The sequence below is a fragment of the Sus scrofa genome, chromosome 7, assembly GCF_054392235.1.
Source record: "Sus scrofa isolate SSC_HxYL_T2T_F1_AM1 chromosome 7, Sscrofa_HxYL_maternal_Yorkshire_Landrace_v2.0, whole genome shotgun sequence".
In the NCBI taxonomy this organism is placed as follows: Eukaryota; Metazoa; Chordata; class Mammalia; order Artiodactyla; family Suidae; genus Sus; species Sus scrofa.
Window position 1 is genome coordinate 136360052 of NC_139389.1, and position 12750 is coordinate 136372801.

General features: G+C 63.8%; 1 protein-coding gene across 4 annotated transcripts; it reads right to left on the reverse strand.

Moving 5' to 3' along the window:
- Positions 1-205: 205 nt before the first annotated feature.
- On the reverse strand, positions 206-12534 carry GPR132 (G protein-coupled receptor 132). Of its 4 annotated transcripts, none has more exons than XM_005656481.4 (3): positions 12435-12534; positions 7711-7799; positions 206-2746 (listed from the first exon to the last, which is right to left on the reverse strand). In XM_005656481.4, exons 2-3 carry the CDS (start codon positions 7760-7762, stop codon positions 1656-1658), a joined length of 1143 nt encoding a protein of 380 aa, XP_005656538.2. In that variant the 5' UTR covers positions 7763-7799; positions 12435-12534; the 3' UTR covers positions 206-1655. The 4 variants fall into 4 exon arrangements, with proteins under 4 accessions (XP_005656538.2, XP_084823226.1, XP_084823225.1 ...); XM_084967100.1 differs by having other exon boundaries at positions 4412-7799; XM_084967099.1 differs by lacking the exon at positions 12435-12534 and adding an exon at positions 11061-11211.
- Positions 12535-12750: the final 216 nt, after the last annotated feature.

Below are 12750 nucleotides of genomic sequence, written 5' to 3' on the forward strand. Positions count from 1 at the left end.
CCGCTCCCGCAGCATATGGAGGTTCCCAGGCTAGCGGTCAAATCGGAGCTGTAGCCACCAGCCTACACCACAGCCACAGCAACGCGGGATCCGAGCCGCATCTGCGACCTACACCACAGCTCACGGCAACACCGGATCCTCAACCCCCTGAGCAAGGCCAGGGATCGAACCCACAACCTCATGGTTCCTAGTCGGATTCGTTAACCACTGAACTCCAGCACTTTTATTTCTTAATTTACTATCATTTATGTTTCTTTTTATGGCCGCACCTGCTGCACATGGAGGTTCCCAGGCGAGGGGTGGAATCGGAGCTGTAGCTGCCGGCCTGCCCCACAGCCACGGCCATGCCGGATCCGAGCCGCGTCTGCGACCTACACCACAGCTCACAGTAACGGCGGATCCTCAACCCACTGAGCGAGGCCAGGGATCGAACCTGCGTCCTCATGGAGATGCCGCTGGCTCCTAAACCCACTGAGCCACAACAGGAACTCCTAGCACTTTCATTTCGAAAGGTATTTTCTAAGTCGCATGTCGGATCAGAGTCCCACAGGGAAGAGCAGCCACTTTCTGGAAACAGGCGTTTATTGATCCGCTGATCGCGTGGCCGTGCCTGCAGCCCGCAGAAGGTCCAGGCCAGGGAGCAAACATGAGCCACAGCAGGGACAACGCCATCGAATCCTTAACTGCTAGGCCACCAGGGAACTCCTGAGGACTTAATTTAATGATACCTGGGGCGTGCCTCCGGGTGCGGGACTCTGTGCTACGTGTGCGTGAGCCCCCCGAGGCAGGGGGAGCGGGCAGCCCCGCCGCCCGTCCGCTGAGGTAGCTGTCCCCGGTCCTGTGCAGGTCAGGACCCTGAGGCAGTCGTGCGGCCTGGCCTGGCCCTCGGCTCACTTCTTCCCGAAGCCAGGAAGCCTTGGTGAGGCGGAATCGCCATCACCCTCGGAGCCCATTGGCGGTGCGTCACCCCTCCCGGGTGCCCAGCTGCAGTCCCGGCTGGTGGGCGTTCCTGACACGGCACCCGGGACCCACTAGAGGACATGGGTCGGGGCAGCTCCCTCCCCCACAGCTGCCCCGAGGGTCTGCAGCAGCCCTGCTGGGCACAGAGCCCCCCCAGCCGAGGCCCCTCGGGCTGGGCTCCTGCCGCGCTGGTCCCGGGCTGCCCGCGTGACCAGGAACTGCAGGAGAGGCCCGGTTGGCACGGGCGTTCTGGAGCAGGAGCACCAAGGCCCCAGCGTGGCCGGTTGCGGTCATCCCAGCCAGGCCTGCAGAAAAGCAGGGACAGTGAAGTGATCATGCGGGAGCACGAACCCCGCACGGCAGGCACGGGCCAGTGCCAGCGGCCCCGCGGTCTGCTCGCAGCCGAGGGAGCCGGCCGGACACGTCCTCCTGCCCGCCCCGCGCCTCCCTGAAGCCCAGAAGAATCGCCTCTGGCCTTGGCCTGCTGCCCCCTTCTTGGGGGGCGTCGGCACCCAGTGGGGAAATCGGGGGGCCGGTTCCCCCAAGGGGCAGAGGCTCCAGGAACGAGAAGCCGGTGGCGTGTCACCCAGAGGGGGCTCCACGCCGCGCCGCGGATGCTGGCCCGAGGGCTCCGTGGACGGGCACCCCGCGCCGCTGGGCCTGGACCTGCGCCTGGACTCTGCAGCGGGCCAGGCTCAGCAGGACTCCTCCGTCAGCCTCTCCAGGGTGCCCGGCGGTGGCCCCGAGGGCCAGACGGGCCCAGGGCCCACACAGCCATTCCTGAGCGACACGGGCGACGCCGCCTCCTCCGAGTCTTTCGAGCTCGTGAGCTTGATGTCGTCTGTCTTCGTGGACCACTTTTTCCACTCCTTGTGGAGTCGGGACACCTCTTGGCGGGAAACTTCGGCGGCCAGCACGTAGATGAAGGGGTCGGCGATGCTGTTCACCGTGGACAGGCACAGGAGCACCATGGAGGCCGTGTACAGGCTGGCCTCGAAGGCGCACATGGAGCCCGGGTCTCCCTGGTGGTAGGAGAAGGCCACGGCCTTGACCAGGAGCACCAGGTGGTAGGGGGCGAAGCACACCAGGAAGATGGCCACCACCGCGATGGCCAGGTGCTTCACCTTGGCCTTCTGGGCGGCGCTCAGGCTGGCGCTCAGCTGGCTGCTCCTGAAGATGCGCTGGTTGGTGAAGGCGATGATGCCCAGGGGGAGGGCGAAGCCCACGGTGAAGCGCGCGTAGTAGAAGCCCGCCGCCTTGCGGTCCATGGGCAGCGTCTCGAAGCACGTGTCCCCCTCCCCCATCTGGAACACCGGGTAGTGGACCAGCCCGACCAGAGCGAAGACGGCCGCGGAGACGAGGATGGCCGTCCGCTGGTGGCGGCGGCCGCGGCTCTCCAGCGCGTACACCACCGCCACGAAGCGGTCGCAGGAGATGCAGCACAGGAAGAGGATGCTGACGTAGAGGTTGCAGAAGAAGATGTAGGCGGTGACCCTGCAGGCCCACGGGCCCAGCGTCCACCGGTGCTGGTTCTGGACGTAGACGACCCAGAGCGGCAGCGTGCCCACGTAGAGCAGCTCGCAGAGCGCCAGGCAGAAGAGGTACACGGCCAGCACGTTCCCCTGCAGCACCTGCAGCAGCGTCAGCCAGGCGGTCAGGCAGTTGGCTGGCAGGCCCAGCACACACACGGCGCTGTACACCGCCACCAGGAACAGCCTGCTCTCCTCGAAGGGCATGCTGCAGTTCAGCGCCGCCAGGCCAGGGCCGCCTGCGGGCGTGGCGTTTCCTGCGGGACAGAGACAAGCGTGAGGCCCGGCGCCCCTGCGAGCCACCCAGAGGCGGCCACGCCAAGGAAGGCAGGAAGGCTCACGCGGCCCCAGACTGGACACGCCAAGGGTGGCGCTGCCCCGGGGGGTACCTTTCGGTCTATCTTTCTTTGGGGGGGCTGCCCCTGTGCCATATGGAAGTTCCCAGGTTAGGGGTCGCATCAGAGCTACAGCTGCCAGCCTACACCACAGCCACAGCCACAGAAGCAGCCGATCTGAGCCACATCTGCCACCTGCGCTGCAGCTGGCAGCCACGCCAGATCCTTAATCCACTGAGTCAGGCCAGGGATTGAACCTGCATCCTCAGGGAGACAGTGTCAGGTTCTTAACCCACGTGCCACAACAGGACCTCCGCGAGGTGGGCCTCTTAAAGTGACCCTGAGGTCCGATCTCCAACCCGGCGGCGTCAGAGTTGCAGACTGGGGTTCCGCGTGCCAGCAACCCAGGGTCACTTTCCAGACGGTCGTTGGTGCTTGAGGAGCGTTGATTCTCCATTTGCCTTCTGCTCTGGGTGGGACTGTTTTCCCCCCAAAGATATGGGGGCCTCAGCCCCGAGACCCAGGATGAATTTGAAGACGGGGCCTCACCGAGGTGTAAAGTCAGAGCCCGACCCAGCGTGGCTGTGTCCTCATCGAGAGGGCACATCTGACCCGGGGACGCGCGTGGAGGGAGATGCGGTGAGGACGGGGGGCAGACATCTGTACGTCGAGCGGAGGCCTCAGCAGAAGCCACAGCCCCGTCCACCCCGGACCGCAGGCCCCCAGCCTCCAGGATGGCAGAGAACGACTGTCTGAGGTTTAAGCCACCTGGCCTGTGGTCCGTTATACAGCTTGCGGACTGGTTGAGTTTATTTGGTCAGCTTTTAAAATTTTTATTTTAACTTTATGTATTTCTATGTTGGCTTTTTAGGGCCACACCCACGGCATATGGAGGTTCCCCGGCTAGGGGTTCAATCGGAGCTGCAGCTGCCAGCCTCCACCACAGCCACAGCCACGCAGGATCTGAGCCGCATCTGTGACCTACACCCCAGCTTCTGGCAACGCCAGATCCTTAACCCACTGAATGAGGCCAGGACTGAACCCGAGTCCTCCTGGCTACCAGTCGGGTTTGTTAACCGCCAATCCACGACGGGAGTGCCAGTCCTGGCTGTTTGAGCGGGCGTGTTGAGTAGTGGGTGAAGCTCATCCAAAGCTTCGCCCCCCGCACAGGGACGCTGGCAGCCCCATGGCTGCACCTTTGGCTCCCGTGGGATTCTGGCCCCGTTATTTAGTTGTGCGGTTCTTTGTTCCACCCAGATGTCAGATGTTACAGTTATTATTCTGCTGCTGTCATTGTCACCTGTGCCATCGTCCCTGCTCGCCGCTGCCTGGCGTGGGCCAGCCTCCTGCCCACTCCCTTCCTTGCCCTGCTGCATTTCTGCCTGGCAAGACCTGTGAACAGAACCGGCCCCAGCTCAGGCTCACCCGCCACGCACTCTTCCCCGACTCCGGGACGGTTTCCTGGATCCCATCTCACCCCGGCCCCAAGGAAGCCGCCTTCCAGTGTCTAAACCGTCCGGGTGCCACCTGCCATCTCGTCTTGGTGCCCTTGGGCCCCTGAAGCTAAGGCTCCTTCCACCCGCCCACCTGGAGGCCCCCTGTTTGCCTCCTGGGGCGCTGGGCAGGTGACCGAATGGTGTCTGACTTCAGCTTGTGAGTCCTCTCCCGTCTGTGTCTAATCGGTGCGTCTGTAACTCGTTCACGGCGTTTTAATAGTCACAGATTACGGCTCTCGTTTCTTAAGCCTCCACTGGCTCCTTTTCTCTGAGTCTCCGGTTCTCTTCTCGTGTCTTCAACTCCACCTCGGATTTCCTTACATGCACCTGACGCACAGATGTCACATTGCCTGTGACCCTCCCCCACCTGCAGGCCTTGGGGGGACCCTCCCCACTGCTGTGCCGCAGACCCTGCCCCAGCCGGCTCTCTCGTGTCTGGAGGCGGTCTTATCAGGGACCACGCCCAGGCGGCCAGAGGGCGGGAGTCCTCAGATCCGCTCCCGGCCGGATTCGTCCCCACCTCACCATGGGTGGGGTCCCGGGTACAGGTGTCTGGATCCACGCAGGAGCCCAGCGCTCACCTGCTGTCACTGGAAGCAACGCTTCAGTCCATAAACATAACACAAGCCTGGACGTCCCAGGCCCAGCAATGTCACCTGTAGCCTGTCACTGACATCCAGTCACGTGGGGAGACGTCACACGAAGCCCCGGCCCAGAGGACATTCGGGCTCCAGACTTCCAGGGGCCTGGGCACCCCCGACCCGCCCGCTGCGTGCTCACCATCCCCCCAGCTCTCCGAGCTCGTAGGCACCTGGGGTGCCTCACCTGGGCTGGCAGGGTCATGGCGGGGCCTGGCCAGCGGCTGACCTCAGCCCGGCAAGTGGAAGCCCCGGGGCTGCTCCCCAGATGGCAGGGTCCCTGCCCCGCATCCCGCCCCCCTGGCTGCAGGGGCTCCCCCGAGCCCCGTGTCTGCGTGTCACAGAGCACCCAGGAGAGAGCCGTGACCTGCTGCCTTCCAGTGCCCTGGGACGACGCATCCCCCCAGCTCACCTGGGGGGCGAGGAGGGGGGGCTCCAGGCCCAGGCGGCTCTTCACCTGGGGGCTTTCTGGGGGGACACGCTGTACAGATGCTGCGTCACAGGACAAAGCGCCCTGCGGTAGAGATGAGCCCCCAAGGGTCCTGGGACGCTCCAGGATGGGCGCTGTCTGGGTTGAGTGACCCCACACGATCTCAGCGTGTCCCCCAAACCCCCACCCCCAGCCCGCTTCTCCTGGGTCCCCATCACAGCAGTGACCCCAGCCCTGACTGCCTGACCTGCAACCAGAGCTGCCCAGGACTCTGCCCACCCCCACCCCCCACCGCCTCTGGGACCTGACACGTGACAGCAACGTCTCGGCGGCCATGCGGGACGCCATGTACTTCCCAGAGTCTGTGCCCCGGCCTTGGCCTCGGCCTCGGCCCCTCCCGAAATTCTGTGGCATTCAGGCCCCTCTCCCGAGGGCTGTGCTCGCGGGCCCTTCTTCTCTGACGGCGGGTGTAGACGGAGGCCCTCGAGGTCAGCAGGGGGCCCATCAGTGGCCTCTGGCGGGGACAGGTCAGCAATCTGGCCAGGGGAGTGGCAGCAGGTTGGACAGGCTGGGGTGGCCTTGGTGACAGTGCAGAACGTGGCTCTTGCTCCTGCAGCCTGGAGACCCCAGGCCCAGAAGGCTCTTGTGTTGCTCAGAGCCAGGCCCTCATGGACGGCCAGCAGGCAAGGAAACTTCTCACTTCACAGTGTGGACATCGCCGTGGCGTCCGGGCCGGAGGTCCAGGCTCCTGCAGGCCACGCACACCCTCCTGAGGGACCCTGCCCTGGTGCCCATGCATGGTTGATGGCCTTGTCTCCAGCAGGGGACGCACTCAGAAATAAGGGGCAGGATGGTGGTAGCGGGAGGAGGGACCTGACGGCTCCTCAGCTGATGGCGCGTCGTGCAGGAGTCAGACCGCAGGGCCCCAGAGCCACAGAACCACGCACACCGCGCAGGCCTGGCGCCCACTGGGTGGCTGCCTTGCTCCCCCAGTTTTTAACGTGGTGGTAAACTGCACACACCATGAAGGCTGCCCTCTTACCCACGTGCGGTTCTGTGGCATGAAGCATGTTCACACTGTTTGGCACCCGTCTCCTCATCTATCTCTAGAGCTTTTCCCATCTTGCAAAACTGAAACTGTCCCCGTGAGGTGCTCGTGCCCCACTCTCTCCTCCAGCGCTTCCTGTCAGGGGCCGTAAAGAGCCAGTTCCCTCATGAACACAGTGGGCTAAGAATCCAACTGCAGCAGCTCCAGTCGCCGTGGAGGTGTGGGTTCGATCCCTGGCCCAGGATAAAGGACCCAGCATGGCCCCAGCTGCGTCATAGGTGGCAGCTGTGGCTTGGATTCCGTCCCTGACCTGGGAACGTGCAGATGCTACAAGTGTGGCCGTTGGGGAAAAAAATGCATCCTTTCGTGACTGGCCTATTTCCCTCAACAGACGCCGGCCAGGTCCATCCTCACTGCGTCCTGTGTCAGGGGTCCTCCCTTTCCCGGGCTGAGGAGCGAGTGAGCCGCATCAGGCATCTCCATCCTTCTGCTGCTGGGCCTTCGGCGGCTCCCGCGTCTTGGCCGTCGTGGGGAGGCTGCTGTGGACGAGGCTGTGCAGACAAGTCTTCCAGGGCCAGGTTCGCTTCTTGGTCGTGTGCACACGCAGAGGCGGGGTTGCTGAGTCAAAAGATGATTCTCTTTTTCATGATTTTGAGGAACCCCCGCTGTTTCCAGGATGGCAGCGGCGGCTGGACGTTCCCACCGACGGGGGGCAGGGTTCCTGTTTCTCTGCTTCCACACCAGCCCGCAGCATCTGGCTCTGACAGCGGCCGTCCGGACGCGTGGAAGGTGGTCGCTCTCTGGGTCCCCACCCACTGCCTGAGCACCCTGGACCTGCGCTTCCATTCTGCATGCAAGCAGGGGTGCAGGCGGGTCCCCAGGTCCAGCGAGAGCCGCGCGGCCCTGAGACGAGCCGATGGGGAGAGCCTGCCCCTCCCCCTCGGGGCACCCGGAGGGCGCTGGCTGTCCCCGGGCCCCACGGACGGGGGAGGAGGCCCTGCCCTGGGCCCCTGCCAAGAAGTGGGCGGGACCCGAGGCCCTCGGGTGTGCCAGCTTCCCTAGCCCTTCAAGAGCCGAAGAGACGGGCCCTCCCCTCGTCTCGACAGAGAGCCTTGGCTGGATTATGATTGTTTCCGAGTGCGTTTTTATTTCGATGGACCTACTTTTGCGGGCCAAATTCGGACCTAACTACCCCTGTTAGGAGACAAAGGACATTGTAGGAAAGGGTCCCTCCTAAAGGTCCAGGGCGGAAGGAGGCCGGGGCGGGCCGTCACCTGGCATGCCTGCGGCTCGGGCTGGCGCAGGGCTGCAGGGCGCCTCATGCATCCATCCTCCGGACGTTCCTCCCAGAGCGGAGAGTGTCCTGGAGAAAGAGGGGGTTGGAATTGCTTTAGGAAATCAGACTAAATCACACATGAAGTCATTTGACCAACGGGCAGTGAGCATTTGTGATGTGTCACATCTCGCATTTATCCCGTGGGAATCAACGATGGAGCCTTAATACAGAAAGCACAGGAGGTGCCATCGTGGCTCAGCCGTTAAGAAACCCGACTGGCATCCATGAGGACGCGGCTTCAATCCCCGGCCCCACTCCGTGGGTTAAGGATCCCCCGTTGCCGTGAGCTGTGGTGTGGGGGGCGGACGTGGCTTGAATCTGGTGTTGCTGTGGCTGTGGTGTAGGCTGGCGGCGACAGCTCCGATTCCACCCCTAGCCCGGGACCCTCCATATGCCGCTGCCCTAAGAAGGCTGTATACGAATAGAACCACAATCAACAGCAACAAGAAGGGTTAAAGCCAGTGAGCCGACCATTCACAGAAGAAAGAAAAACGGCTCCTAAAAAATTGGAAAAACACTCCGTGCCACTTACATACTCAAAGAAACAAAAACAGAAACATCCAAACAGTCTTCTTTTGCTTGCCTATCAGGTTGGCAAATTAAAGAAATTTAATTCTTAGGGTTGGCAGGAGAACCACCAGAGCACAAACGGGCACAAATGTTGGCACAGTTCTGCACCAAGTCTCCAAAAATCTTCAGTGTGTTTCACCTTTTATTTGGCTACACCCACGACATGCAAAAGTTCCTAGGCCAGGGATCGAACCCGTGCCATAGCGGTGACAACCCGCTGAGCACCAGGGACCCCTCAGTGTTTAACCTTTCAGAGGGGTAAAATCCTTTCTGGGAATTTTTCCTGGTGGAAGTTACTTGAGATTCAAAGGGCACAAACATGTCTCTGTGTAAGGGACCACGAGCCCAGGAGAGTGCCCACGGTGGCCTCAGTGACGGGGGCGGGCAGGTGGGAGCAGAACCGGGCGCCCATCTCGCTGCTCCTTCCCAAACCAGAGGACCTGTTTGACATGAGCTCCATCTCATCAGAGTGGGTCTGGGGGAGGTGAAGGCAGCGGGGCCAGGGGTGTTGCCCCCAGAGCTCCAAGCCCCGCCCCCACTCCCCACTTGTCCGGCGGAGACCCCACCCCACCCCCACCCCCGCCCTCGTTTGCTGGGCACTTGTACCAGCTGGAGAGAACAGGAAGCCAAGGTGTTTACCTGAACTGCAAAGCATTTGTAAGTAAGACCTCGAAAATTCAAGCACAGGTGAGATGCGGGGGCAAGAAGAATACCCTACAGGGTAACCTCTCGAAACTAACGCACCTTCTCCCTGGGGCTCACCGCGGAGTCCTGAGCCCTCTGCCCTGAGAGGAGGGTCCAAGGCCCTGGGGGCTGTCACCCAGTGGGGCCAGCATAGCACCTGGGTCTGCAGCCAGGTCAGCTCAGCCGGTGAAGGAGGGGTGAGCCCAAGGAAGGGGGTCCTCTCTGGCTGAGGGGGTGAGGGGTGCCCCCCCCGGGAGCCCTGGGAGCCTGGGAGGGGCGCCACCAACCGCACCCAGGCTGGCTCCTTCAGGACAGAAGTCCTGGATTGTGGGAGAGTGACCTGTCCCTGGGAATGCCCAGCCAGGAGCAGAGAGGGGCCGCTATCTCTAGAAGTCACTTCTGCAAAAGTCAGAGGAAGTGTCTCAACCAACACTGTTCATCCCCCTGGGGTGAGACCTGCAAGGGCCCGGAGGCCTGTCTGGAGGGCATGCTGGCCAGGGTGGGGAGCCCCGGCGCCCACCTCCCGCCCTCCGTGCAGCCCATGCAGGGCAAAGCGCTGAGGGCCACGTCCAACCACCTGCCTCGACGGACGGAAGTGGGAGGGATGGCCGCGCTGAAGGAACAGGCAGGGCCGGCATGAGGCCAGAGCAGCTGGGCGGCGGGAGAGTCCCCACCCAGGGTGCCGTCCTGCCCCACGCTGGTCGCCTGGCCTGGGCACCTGCTCCGGCCTCTCAGCCTTTTGCTCCTCTGGGCTCATCCTGTCCTTGACTTCGTCCCCAGCTGCTTCCTCTCCATCAGACACATGGCTTCGGCCTCGTCCCCGGACCTTCCTGGATCCCACGGCCGCCTCCTGCTCCCCCGCAACCAAGCTCCCGAACCGAGCAGCCCGGGGGAGGGGGGAGCAGGGCTGGTCTGCCCACTCCCTTGGGTCCTGCATTGTTCACGATATGGCTGGCTGTGCCCTGGGAGTGGAGCTGGCGCCGTGTCCCCTCTGCTCCCCCTCCACCAGTCCGGGTGCCCGGGGCCCATCCCAGCCAGTGGCTGCGCTCTTGCCAGCTAGGGCAGGTGGGCCTAGATCCTGTCTTGTCCTCTCAGGGTTGGGTGTCAGGGCCCCCTGTGTTCTCCACAGCAGTCGCCTTCCCGGCCACGCACAGCGACCCGCTCCTTCCCGCCTCCCCATGTCCCGGCCCCTTAGGGGCCGTCTGGGCTTTGAGGCAGGTGCAGTAGCAGGCCTGGCAGAGGCTTTGGGAAGGACAAGCCCACCAGGCCACAACGCCAGCCTGGGGGTCGGGGGGCCTGCCACAGCCACAGGTTGTGGGCGGGCAGCCCAGGACAGCGGAAGCCCCTTGACAGCCAACCACCCCCCCAACCCCCGGCTGATCCTGGCACTGCCCTGGGGCCTCCACATGCCCAAAGGGCCCACAGAGCCCCTGCCCCATCCCAGCCCCCACACACTGGGCCTTGGCCTTGCCCTGTCCCCTCAGCTGCCCCTCCTGCCGCCCCCGGCAGCCCCCCTGTTTCATGCCCCCCCAACACACACGCTCACCAACTGCCACTGTGCTCTTTACTTTTATGGAAGAGACGTTCAAATGAGGGGAGCCATCCCGGCTCGTACCGAGTTAAGTGAGTGTTCTATTCACTGAAACAGCCTGTTTGTGGCCTGTCACACACACACACTGTCCAAGGGCGCCCTGACCAGACGCGGAGCCCGTCCGTGTGCTCAGTGAAGGCTGAACGCTCGCTCCCTGGGCCTCCGCGCTGGGGCCCCTTCCAAGGGGAGGCTCCCTCCCGGCGCCAAGGCCGAGCGGACTCGGCTCTGGTTCTTGGGAAACCTCCGCGGAGCGGGTCCCTGCCCTGCTTTTGGCTCTTTGCTCTGAGCAGACACGAACCTGCCCCAAACCCTGCTTCTCTGGAGCAGTTTCTCAGAGCGACCCGGGAAGCTGGCTTCCGGCTGCGGAGCTCCGTTTGGCCCACGGAAATCACTTCCATCCCTGGTACGAATCATGCTTGTTTCTGGGGACACGTTCAATTTACCGTCGTAGAAGAGGCCCATTTTCCGGATGAGAGAAGCCCTGCCTTGGGAGGGCCCGCCCGGTGGCCTGGCCTCCGCACGGTGCCCGGCTCCATGCCCTGGCCTCGCCGTGCGCGCCCCGTCCTGGAAATCCGCTCTAACCCTTTGCTGGGGACCTTTCCAGACAGGCGCAGAAGCAGCGACGCCGCTGGCTCGGGCCCCTCGGTTGCACTCGAAGCCGCGGGTTCTCCCCCGCCCCCGCTCCTCGCGGCCCCGCCAGCGGCCAATGGGCCCTGACCTCTGCGTGTTTGCTGTAACCGCGGGGGCGTAACGGTCTCGCGCCCCTGGAGCTCTCAGTGGCCTCCTCACACCCAGACCTTCGACGTCATTTCTGTCCTGTGTGTCACCAAAAGTCCGGGGAGACGCCAGCGGAGGTACTGGCTCCGGCAGCACCTGAGCTATTCTCAGGCAGCTGAAGCGGGCCTCTGCTTCACCAGCACCAGGAGAACGGGGGTCGGGGGGACCAGACTTCCTCCCCGCCTTTTTCTGTCTTTTTAGGGCTGCACCCGCGGCACATGGAGGTTCCCAGGCTAGGGGTCCAATGGGGGCTGCAGCCACCGGCCTCCACCACAGCCACAGCCACGCCAGATCCGGGCCACGTCTGCCACCTACACCACAGCTCACGGCAACGCCAGATCCTTAACCCACGGAGCGAGGCCAGGGATGGAACCTGCCTCCTCATGGATGCCAGTTGGGTTCCTTACCACAGAGCCACGACGGGAACTGCGCTCCCATGTAAGCAGAGACTCTGTGACGCACCTTTGAAAACGCACCTGCGTTTCTTTGGTTGCTCGAGAGGTCGAACCCCCACCTCATCCCCCCTTTGCCGGAGGCGTCTCTGTCCTCCCCCTCCACCTGGGGGACCCCCTGAAGCCTCTTCTTGTCACCCTCCAGGCGCAGAGACATCAGGAAGAGCCCTGTCCTCACTGGCCAGCCTTTGTGCCCGGCCGGACGCCTCCCCCAGAGGCCTGTGCCCTGTGCCCAGGCTGCCGCCCAAGCAGCGGAGACCATCGTCCGGCTGTCCATCCTGATGCCCACGTGCCCGGGCCCGGCCAGCCCCTGGGGCCGCGCCAGCCCCCAGAGAATCAGCCACGAGCAGAGGGCGCTGGGACGCACAGGCCCAGGAGGGCTCCCGGGAGGAGCCCGCCCAGCGCCTGTCTCCCCGCCTATACCTGCAGCTGGGTGGGGTCTCTGCAGGGGGAAACCTCAGGGTGGCCAGAGGGTCTGAAGGACGGTCCCTGCCCCCTGCCACCCGCCCTCCCGCCGCATCGTGGCCCTGGTGCCCTGGGGTCTCTTGATGAAGGAGAGCAGGTTAAGATCCTCGGCCAGGCCCCTACCTTTTTGCCGACAAATCTGGCTTCAGACCCCCACGCCGACGGCCCCAGGGCCTGGGTCCCCGCTGGCGGCCTGTCCCCACTCCGGCTCTGCGGTGCAGCTGAGAGCTTTCAGGAAGTAGCAGGAGTCAAGTGTGTGCTGCAGAAGTCCCCTAACCGCAGGCAGAGCGAGACCAGGGTTGGCCAAGCCGGCTGGGGCGTCTCCTCGCCGTGGTGAGACTGTGGCCCCATCACCTTCCTGGGGCAGAAACAGGCCCTTCCCACGTCTCCTCGTGGCTCTGACAACGTGCAGCCCCGCCACCGCCCGGGGTCTTCCTGC